Source organism: Lithobates pipiens, unplaced genomic scaffold (assembly GCF_037356315.1).
Source record: "Lithobates pipiens isolate NorthernLeopardFrog02 unplaced genomic scaffold, aLitPip1_a1.2 Scaffold_16, whole genome shotgun sequence".
Classification (NCBI taxonomy): domain Eukaryota; kingdom Metazoa; phylum Chordata; class Amphibia; order Anura; family Ranidae; genus Lithobates; species Lithobates pipiens.
This window is the reverse complement of record NW_027507748.1, coordinates 572,504,539-572,516,161: the sequence shown is the minus strand read 5'-3', so window position 1 is coordinate 572,516,161 and position 11,623 is coordinate 572,504,539. Positions and strand designations below refer to the sequence as shown.

At 40.2% G+C, this 11,623-nt stretch overlaps 1 protein-coding gene across 1 annotated transcript; it reads left to right on the top strand.

Annotated features, from left to right (window-relative positions):
• The first annotated feature begins 732 nt into the window (after positions 1–732).
• On the top strand, positions 733–11,334 carry LOC143983716 (olfactory receptor 5AP2-like). Its single transcript, XM_077483736.1, has 2 exons — positions 733–750; positions 8,616–11,334. The coding sequence occupies exon 2, from the start codon at positions 8,664–8,666 to the stop codon at positions 9,597–9,599; it is 936 nt and encodes a 311-aa protein (XP_077339862.1). The 5' UTR covers positions 733–750; positions 8,616–8,663; the 3' UTR covers positions 9,600–11,334.
• The last annotated feature ends 289 nt before the right edge of the window (positions 11,335–11,623 follow it).

Genomic DNA, 11,623 nt, shown 5'->3' with positions numbered 1-11,623 from the left:
GTCAAATAGACTGCTTATTGTGTGAACAAAATAGAGCTAGAATTGCATGCTGAGACTGGTGTTAAAATTGGGTCCTGCTTCGATGCAAGTGACAAAAAGTCACTCTGAATTTGAGAGTGGGTCTTCAACAGAGCGACTGTTCGCCTGGGATTTTCAATTGCCTCCCTTTCTCCTGACCTGTGCTATAACTACAAGTGACTTTATTCTCCTATGTGGTGCTCAAAGAGTAGAATGTGGGAGGGTAAGTTTGTCCAGCAGGAGAACATGGTAATCCAGGTGTAAACCATTTTGGCAAAAGGGTAGGAGAATGCACCTGCGTACCTTATATGGGCTCTAAATGGAAGTGGAATTAAAGTATGCGATCAGTCACTTATTTTACACTAACGGCCAGAGATACAGGATGACATTCTCTTACCTATTCACAATGCTGGACTGTTTATAAGGTCCAGGCTTCATCCATCATACTGGGCATAGCTCCTAATGGGTCTTCAGGGACTGGGTTTCATAGTGATGGATCATGGCCATAGTTCACAACACTTTTATTTTTTGAGTATCTGCATAAGCATTTGCACATATTTTAATATTTGCATATCACTGGCTGTCATTTTCAAAGATTATTCTGTAGGGATTGTAATTATATCATACAAGGTAATCACTGCAGGATATCGGAATCCTGTGGGAACTGCTACATAACATATAAGGATCACAGTCATATGATTCTTATAAAGATGATGAGGGATCGCTATGTAGGTGAGTAATCATTATTTAGGTACTGCATGTGTTGATATGTATGTGAGCACTACGCAAAGAATCAGAAGAAAGCAACTCTTCCAGATGTAAAACTAAACTTAGGGGGTTATTTATTAAAGGAAAATCCACTTTGCACTGCAAGTGCACTTGGAAGTAAAGTCGCTGTAGATCCGAAGGGGACATGCAAGGAAAATGAAAAACAGCATTTTAGCTTGCACATGATTTGATGATAAAATCATCAGAGCTTCCACTCATTTCAGATCTACCCCTTAGATTTAGAGCGACTGCACTTCCAAGTTCACTTTCAGTGCACTTTCAAGTGCACTTGCAGTGCAAAGTGGATTTGCCTTTCATAATAACACCCATAGTGTTGTAGAGCAGCATGAACTGGTGCAGAATGCTATTTTACTTTTCTATTACTTTTGGAGACTAAAAGGCCAGTGAAAGTAGTAAATGTCTGTAAATGGTGTTCATACAAAACAAAAGAAAATAAGACACCTATTGCAATATTCAATAAAAAATATGTTTTTTTAAGAAGTGAATTGTAATATAGAATGTTGTAGAATACAGTAAATAAAAGAAGACTGCATTTTTTTGTTTAAAAAGTTCAGTTTTTCCCCAATTTGTACATGTTTTATCGCCTTGCACATTCTGTAGACTACTTGCAAGAAAATCCTGTGACTGTGTGCAAGCTTCAGCAGCAGCTGAATGTCACAGTTTTACTGCAGTGACTATAGCAGGATGTGCATGCAAGCACATTGTACATTAGCACAGCTGCTTGTTGTGCAACTACGGAGTGTGCAGTTTTTGCAACCAAATGGACTAAGCATTGTCATCCTGGAAAAGGAATTGCCTATGTATACACCTTTCCAGTATTATCTGATCTGAACTGATCTAAGAGGTTACAGCACTCAAAATTTAGCACTGAAGTAATTGTATTCTTTATGGAATAAGGCAAACTATGTAGAATATAGATAGATAGATAGATAGATAGATAGATAGATACCTGCAAAAATAGATAAAATTATGGACTTAGAACAATAGGCTGAGGGCTGTGGGAGAGAGGGATGACGTAGTGACGCTACGTAAGGAGGGAGGGGCTTTAGAGGAGGCTCGCTGGAGAGGGCGCCCGGGGGTAAAAGCGGAGACGGCCGGAGGGTGAGAGGCTCCGGCAAACATGCTAAACCTCCGTACGGGACCCCTCCGGGATACATCTAGTTACCGGCGAGATTAAGTGGCAGCACCGGCTGAAAGACTCCCGGACCTCGCTTTCCTCCCCCCCGCTCTCCCCCCGTAGTTCCTTTAGCTCCTCCACCTTTGCTATACAACGCTGTGTTATGCTGGAGAAACACAGCAACTAATGTGGCTACGGAACCCCAGAAGGAGATCAGCATAAGAGACACACCGTCTGGAGGCAGATAAGATAAGTTGGATTGATATGCTTGCTTTTGCTCTGGTCACTGTATGAACTGTGCTCGAATGATAGATTTTGTGCTAGTCCTTAATACAGTTATTATCCTGGAATGAAAACATGGGACAGATGTAATATTAATTTAACCAGTGGCTGTCTATACATGGTTGATTGGACACTCAAATGTAGTAGGAAAAAATGTTTTAAACTGCCCTGCATTTATTCCATATCCCGGCATATTCCGGCACGGAAGTAAGTGTTATTGACCTAATGCTAATTAACGTGGATGTAGCCCAGAAACGGAATAGGTGGACTGATAAAATCGCCTTGAAAGATATCTAGCCGGTTGTAAAGAAGCAAACAAGTATACCCTTGAGAGGGTTAAACGTGGTTACCAGGTGGACAATACCGTGAATCTTTGAGGAGCAATATATGAAATGGTTAATGCTCTGTAGTTACTGCAAGGTCCCCATTTGCAGATATAAGTTTCGTTAATATCTGAATTAACCAACTTGACTGTTGACATTAGAGTAACTGGCAAGAAACAGCACAGAGACAGGTTTCGCCTGAAAGCCTCGCTACTTGGTCTCTGGGGATGCGCGGTTGCTCCCAATGGCTGTTTTTGTGTTGCTTCTTATCTGTGTTTACACGTATAAACATCAAAATTTAGACCGATAAATACTGATGACCGGCTGGAAATAAACAGGCGGGATATAACAGCGGGGAAACTCCCCTCCGCCTGTAATATCGACAATTAAAAGGGTGTACACACGAGGGCCTGTAGGTGGACTGGGAAGAGAGACTCAGAGAAATAATACTCGGTATAGGATAACTCTGGCTACCGCCCTAAATTCTATATTTTAATAGATTATAACGTGAAATATATTTAACTTACGGATCGACGGGGAACCAGAAATTTAAACAGGTGGTGAAAATAGTATGCATAATGTGAATTACTGGAAACCCCCTGAGTGGTCACAGAAGTGGTTCAATACTGCGATACTACACAAAGAGCCACTTGGAGGACTGGATAGTCAACAGGAGTGTGAAAAGCAGCGCCAGGATTGAAGAGGCTTGGTCGCTGTTCTGAATATCGCAATATTAGGAAATCATACCTAAGGGCACACTAATATCTGGCCCGGTGGGTAAGTTGATGTATTTTGCTCTGAGAGACAATAAGCTCACTAAGCCAAAATATTAGACCCCGCCCTGTAAAATAAGCCGTGTAGACATAATAGGTGAGTGGGCTACAACAAGTCCAACAACCTGGGGAGACGATCAAGGGAGACAAAAAAAAGCATCATGAGCAGAGCATCAAGGCAAACTAAGGGGGGAGGCCCTAAGACCCCCAAAAATCTAACCACTGAAAGTACCATAAAACAATACATGACGCAAGGGGCGAGCCCCAGGATTGGCGGGAAGGAAAAGTTGCCCCCTAACTCTGAGGAAAATAGGGGACTGGATAAACAAATAGAGGAGACCTTAGACCATTCTAGGGACAGAATGACAACAGAGAGCGAACCAGAATTAAGTAAATGTGAAGACCAAAGACCGGACGACCAAGGGTTAACAAAAGAGGTGATGAGGGAAATGCTCTTAAAATTGGAGAACGCCATAAAATCGGAGATAAGTATGTTAAGAAACGATCTGGGACACTTATTAACACGAGTGGAGATAGCAGAAGAAAGAATCAACCTACAAGCTCAGGAATTAAATATAGTACAGGAACAAGTTAAAGTCGCATATCGCAACCAGAGGAAAATCCTCTATCGACTGGAGGATCAAGAGAATAGAAATAGAAGACAAAATTTGAGAATACGACTGGTTCCAGAAAATAAAAGGGAGGAGCTAAGGGAGATTATAGAAGATATATTTCGGCCTATATTAGACCGAGGAGAAGTGGCATTCCCCAAAATCGAGAGGGTGCATAGGGTCGGGAATAAAAAGCCAGAAGAAACAGGAAGACCTCGAGATATCATTATTAGATTTGAACATTACGATGATAAAGTTGAAATCTGGAAAAAATTAAGGGGGAAAGCCCCCCTAAAATACGCAGAAACCGAGATACAAATATTCCCTGACCTTGCGCCTGAGACTTTGGCTAGAAAACGCCTTCTAAAACCCTTGCTGGAACAACTGAGAGCACAGAACATTAGATATAGCTGGGGATTTCCGGCATGTTTGCTTGCATTCAAAGACGGTAGAATGGCAAAACTAAGTTTCCCTGAAGAGTTAGGGGTCTTTTGTGATAAACTAGAAATCCAAACCCCTGCTATTCCGGGATGGTCGGAGGGGTACGATGAAATTATATGAGAGAACTGTCGTGGGGTTTTTAGAGGGGAGGAGGGTGGGGGGGGGGGCGGGGGCGCTGGGAGGAGACTGGATGAATATAAGGTTAGATAAGAGATGGGCCCAGTAACTCCCTCACTACTTATAGATATATCTAAAGAGGGAGGACAAGGAGGCCAAATCTAGAACCCCACCTCAAGAACGCTGAAGACTTGGAGATAGCCAGAGAAATGTGGCCTATTTACAAGTCAAGGGCCGATTGGTGCCCAAAGGGAGGGAGGAGGGTTGACAAGGAGGGGGGTTGGGGGAGCGGGGGGGGAGGGAGATAGGGGTAGGGGGTGTGGGGTCGGGGGAAGGGAGGGGTGGGGGATAACAGGGAGGGGACATGTCAGTAGTGAAACCCTCAGGGACAAGATGGATAAGTTAGGTCAAAACATAGGATATGGATAACAAAAAAAAGGATATAAATTTTCTGTCCTATAATGTTAAGGGGCTCAATACAGCAAAAAAGAGGCACAAAATTTTGGAAGAGCTGAAACAGTATCAGGCAGACGTGATCTTTCTACAAGAGACGCACATCCCACACACGTCAAAAATCAGGCTTCATTCTAAAGATTACCCGAATTGGTATTACGGGGACACGATCACAAACAGAGCAAGAGGAGTAGCAATAGGATTTGGGAAAAACACCCGCTTTATTGTTGAGGGAAGAAATACAGACCCGAGGGAAGATATCTATTTCTAAAAGGTAAACTAGGTAATATAAAGTATACACTAGTGAATATCTATTCCCCGAATAAAAATCCCATAAAATTTCTGAAAGGAATATTAACTAAATTACAGGAATATATCTGGGCAAGCCCTTTGGGACGCCCATAAGGCATACATTCGTGGGATCTTGATAGCCCGAGGTTCACAAAAAAAAAAGAATGGGCCGAAAGGATTAACACACGCAGGGAAGAGATCTGTAAGATCGAACAACAACATAAACTAGGGATCGCGGTTAAGAAGGTATATCAGAATTTATTAACTAAAAGAAAAGAACTACACAGGCTAAGGGAACACGAAACAAAAAAGTACCTCAATCAATTAAAGAAAGCAAGATATCAGGATGGAAATAAACCCACTAAATACTTAGCGAATATGCTTCAAAAGAAAAAAGCTATTAATTATATAGAAAAAATACAAACAGAACATGGGGATTTGGTATATACGTCAAAGGAGATTGCAGAAACTTTTAAAATATACTATGAGAGACTATATGCAATAAAAAATAAGAAGTTGGAAAAAGGTAGGGACATAAAAGAAATAGAGAGATATCTCAACAACGCGAGACTTCCAAAGATAGGAGAAATAGATAAAGAAAACTTAGAAAATCTCATAACAGAAGCAGAAATAAATAAGGCTTTGGCAGATTCAGCCTCGGGGAAGAGTCCAGGACCTGACGGGTTAACAATATATTATTATAAAAGGTTTAAGGAAATTCTGATACCGAAACTTTGCAGATATATGAATGGAATTGTGATAGAATACGACATAAGTAAAGAAGCACTGTCCGCCTCTATTACTGTTAAAGGAAGGGAAGGATGAAACTAAATGTGCCAGTTTTAGACCAATATCACTATTAAATGTAGATACCAAATTATTTGCTAAGGTACTGGCAAATAGAATGAAGACAGTAATGAATTTCCTGATTCACCCGGATCAGGTGGGTTTTGTGCCTGGCCGAGAGGGAAAAGACAATGGGGTTAGAACTTTATTATTGCTATCTCAAAGGGAGGAGACGGAACCCCCAGCGCTATTATTATCAACAGATGCCCAAAAAGCCTTTGATAGGGTGGATTGGGGATTCATGTTTCAGACATTAGATAAAATGGGTATCGGTCCTAGGATGGCCAAGTGGATTAAAACATTGTACTTACATCCCACAGCCACTGTAAATGTTAATGGGCTACCCTCCCCTCCCTTTGAGATGGAAAACGGGACTAGACAGGGCTGTCCACTTCCGCCCCTCCTCTTCGTGCTTTCATTGGAACCCTTACTTTCGATGATTAGAAATAATTTAGAAATAAAAGGAATTATAGCAGGATAGGAGGAGCATAAACTCGCTGCATATGCGGACGACGTATTATTTTACATCAGCAACCCCAAAAGTTCCGTATTAAAAATAATTGAGGCCCTCGACGAGTACGGGAAATTATCAAATTTTAAAATAAATCAAATAAAATCGGAAATCCTTAATATTAATGTTAGCAAACAAGAAGAATACTTGATTCAGGGAAAATGTAAATTTAAGTGGAAAAAAGAACTGAAATACCTGGGAATAAAATTAGCACGTACTTTAGATAAGATTTTCCACTTGAATTACATTCCATTATTAAACGAAATCAAAGCGGAATTTAGAAAGGTAGCTAACGGATCTATATCCTGGCTGGGCCGAATAAATGTGTTTAAAATGTTCATCCTTCCCAAAATAATATATAAATTCCAGATGTTGCCGATTAATATACCCCCCAGTTATTTCTTAAAATTAAAATCCTTAATTAGTAAATATATATGGAATAATAAAAAACCCAGGATCTCCCATAGGGTATTAAAACAAGAGAAAAGAAAAGGGGGATTGGCTGTCCCGGATCTGCACTACTATTATCAGGCTGCCGTATTGTCAAGAATAGCCGAATGGGTAAAAAAAAAAAAAAAAAAAGATGACAAAAGGTGGGTGAATCTTGAATGTATATATAGTAAGGCACAACTATGCGACATAATATGGAATCCCCCTAAATATAGGGTACTTGACACAAACACTAATGAGTTGACACGGATCGCATTTAAAATTTGGGACGGGGTATATAAAAGATTAAACGGACACTATAACTCACCTTTGATAGTTTTAAAAGATAATGAATACTTTCCCCCTGGTAAAAGAGAGATAGGAGGGAATTGGATTAAAAAAGAAGGGTCACAAATAAAAGATATAATAAAAAAAGGGAAACTTATTTCACTCGAAGAATTAGTGCACATGGGATTTATGGCGAACGATAGGTGGCGATATCTACAGCTGGCACATTTTATAGGAAAGCTGCCTCAGCCAATTAGAGCTGTAAATGAACTCACTGGGTTAGAGCAACTTTGTATAGCAGATAGAACTAAGGGCACAATGTCGAGGCTATATGAGATGTTAACAGTGGCTAGCCAGAGGGAGATACCGCCATATATAAAAAAATGGGAAAAGGAATTAGGGGCACGAAAAGACAAAGAAACAATAAATAAAATACTAAAAATAACCCATAGTTCGGCAATAGACAATAAGACAGCTGAGATGAATTACAAACTTATCTCTCGGTGGTATAACACTCCTGATAAAACCGCTAAATATCAACAGGGAACAACGGCTGAGTGTTGGCGTGGTTGTAAAGCGATAGGGACAATGACACATTTATGGTGGGGATGTGCAAAAATTAAGATATACTGGGATGAGATCCTCCAAAGGATAAAGGAAATAACTCAAATAACTGTAAATCCGGATCCCTGGATAGTACTCTTGCATGGGACCGAGGGGGGGGAGTCAAACAATACCAAGACACAATTATCCCACACCTCTTAAATGCCGCAAAAAAGTTGATTCCCAGGAAGTGGAAAGAGACTGAATGTCCAACGACGTGGGAGTGGGTAGACAGGGGTGGAGGGAATATTCAACTATGAAAGTTTGTGTTTGAGAGATGAAGATGAAAAAGTTACATTTGAGAAAAAGTGGAAAGGATGGATAGATTTTAAACAGAAATGGAGCTATGCAGCACAATTGAGACCAAAAAGATAGTTATAAAAGGAAGAGATTTAGCAGAGGTACACTACTGACATGGGTTTTTTTTTTAGGGGTGGGGAGTAGGGAAGAGGTTTAAAATAATCAAAGTTAAGCGAGACGAAACGAGTTAAATTTTTAATGATAAATGAAATAAAGTTATACACGAAATCTATTTAAAAAAAAAAAAAGGAGGGAGCAAATAAAGAATAGCTACAATGATGTGAAAATTAATAAGAGACAGTGATGAACGTTAAGTTGATTCTAGTCTCGCTTGATGATTCGCTGATGTGGCAAAAAACAAAACAAAAAGAACAATAGGCAACCTTGTAACTAACAGAGTGATTGTTTACATATTTTCCACAGAAAGAAGAGAGAAATACATTTTTCTCAAGAAAAAGGAAGCACCAGAACATGTGGAATAACACAAAACCTTCTTACTTTATCTTGTTAGGACTAACTAATGACTCTACCCTTCAGATCTTCTTATTTGCTTTATTTTTAGTCTTCTATATCATGACTCTTCTGGCTAATATTGGCATCATGGCAACCATCAAAGCAGATTCTCAACTCCAAACACCCATGTACTTTTTCATAAATAACCTTTCTTTCTTAGATCTTTGTTATTCCTCTATAATAACACCAAAGACCTTAGAAACATTATTGTCAGTTACCAAGTCCATTACTTTTTTTGAGTGTGTCATGCAGATGTATTTGTTTGGTGCTTCTGTTAGTCTTGAGTGTTTCTTACTAGGGATAATGGCCTATGACCGCTATATTGCTATTTGTAACCCTCTATTGTACATAATAGTTATGAACAAGATGTTCACGAGACAGCTTATAGGATTTGCCTACCTTGCAGGGTATCTCAACGCAACAATTCATACTTCCTGTACGTTTCAACTGCCATTCTGCCGAAGTAACATAATAGACCACTTTTATTGTGATGTCCCCCCTCTTTTAAAGCTGTCGTGTGTGGATACTGCTATAAATGAACTTGTGATGTTTATCTTTGGAGGGCTTGCTGAATTTAGTTCACTCATAACTATTGGGGTATCCTATAGTTATATTATTTCTACTATAATGAATATCCAATCACAGCAGGGAAGGAAGAAAGCATTTTCCACTTGTACATCTCACCTATTGACAGTTAGTTTGTTCTATAGCACCATCGTCTTCATGTATATGCGACCATCCTCTAGTTACTTTATGAGCCAGGATAGAGTGGCTTCAGTATTTTACACCATGATCATTCCTATGCTAAACCCACTGATCTATAGCTTAAGAAACAAGGAGGTAGCAGTATCATTGAGGAAAATTAGAGAAAAACATATAGCAAAGATATTATAGAATATAAAAGGTACCTATTAAAGCACTACAGATGTTACAAAAACAGATCTTTTCTTCTTTTAAAACAATAATAGCCTCCATATTAATTCATGTAATCAAAGGTATTTTGTGCACCTGTCCTCTTATAGCTGTAAACACAAAGTTCCAAAGGTTTAACTAGAATTTTGAAATATGAATTCTAAAGCTAGACTCTTCCTGCATGTAGGAATGAGTGACTCTGCCCAGGTTGAATTAAATGGAGGGGTGTTTGTGGAATCTTGTTTGAAATTCATAAAAAGACAAACCTGGCAGGAATCCTACTGAAGTCTACTGCAATTTTTAAGACTAATGGGCAAGATATTGTCAAAAAAGGTATGGGAAGCCAGGTGCTGCCATAAGGTACAATACTGTACAGCCAGGAGAGGATCATTTATTGTGACTTTATGGGAGAAAAAACACCAATCCTTTAAATTGCGTGCTTGGTAATTACCTTCAAGCTCTATGCGGTGTTACAGAACAGTGAGATTTTCACAGACAGGTTCTGGCATCACATATTTTGGATTTGTAACTGATTAAAATTTTTTACATTGAGCCTGGCTTAAATACAACAGCCCCCCAATCTGATTAAAGGTTGAAGGTTTTTTACCTTAACCGCTTGCCGACCACCTCATGTATGAGTACGGCGGCAGATTGGCTACCTTGGGCTGGATCACGTATATCTAGTATGTGATCCAGCACTTACGGTTAGTGAGCGTGCAGGCTGTGCTGTGACTAGTCACAGCACAAGCCAATCAATGGGTGCCGGCAAAAGATTGACCGCAGCACCCGCTGATCGGTGAGGGGGAAGCCAGGAATGAACTCTGTCAATGTAAACATAACAGAGCTCTGTCCTGTCAGTGGGAATATGCCGGTTCTTGTTTCCCTGCGAAACAAGTAATAAAAACCTGCATATCCCTTAGTAAAAGCACCTCCCAGTAAACACACCAAAAGTGTTAATTTTGTCGACAAAAAAGTTTTTTGTCATCATTTTAGTCAGTGGCATATTTCCAGTGGCAAAAACTAAACGAAAATGAACTCATATTTTTGTCGATTGCCAAAAACGAAGGCGAAAATTAATTCCAATTTAACCAATGAATGAAAACGGAACGAAAATGGGAGGGAGGGACGTTTAATCACATGAACTGATTTCCTTGGAGCTCCGCCTGTAAAGCCGGTAAGTGTTTCCACTCCCTGCAAGCAAGGTAGCAACCATAGGGTGCTTAGTGGTGTGGCATGCTTATCACTATGCAGCATTATAGGCTTCCTCAGATGACCGTCCAGAGCACTGTGCACAATACAGTCCTCCTCAGACAAATGACCATCCAGAGAACTGTGCAGCATTTACAGGCTTTCCAACCACCCAGAGCACTGTATTTATTACAAACCCCCTCAGACCATCCAGAGCACTGTGTGCATTACAGGCCTCCCCAGACCCTCCAGAGAACTTCCAGAGCACTGTGTGCAATGCATTACATGCCTCCTTCTCAGACCATCCAGAACATTGTGTCCATTACAGGCCTCCTCAGACAGACCAGAGCACTGCACATTACAGGCCTCCTCAGACCACCGTGAAGAGCATTGTGTGTATTATAGGCCTCATTAGACCGAACAGAGCATTCACTGTGCAATACAGGTCTCCTCAGACCGTCCAGAGTGTGTAGTTTGTTTAAACCTTATGTATTATATTAAAATAATACTCACAAGCATAGATATTTAAAAATGTCCAAGCGATGACATCTGCCGATCGTCAGCGTGCATAGGGTTGCCACCTCATCCCTTTACACCCGTGGCTGATTAAGGTGGTAATTAAACTCACTTGGTGCCTTATCTGCATTAGATTAGCCTCAGAACCTGTGTAATTCATATGTGTTTGGGTTTAAAGGGATGAGGTGGCAACCCTAGGCATGCGTGGGGATGCCGCCGATCAGTGGGTGTCATCGCTTATGCGTTTTTAAATATCTATGCTTGTGAGTATTATTTTAATATAATAAACAATTTTTTTTTGA

Coding starts and splice junctions, on each gene's coding strand:
- LOC143983716 (XM_077483736.1), top strand. CDS start 8,664: ATGTGGAATAACACAAAACCTTCTTACTTTATCTTGTTAGGACTAACT.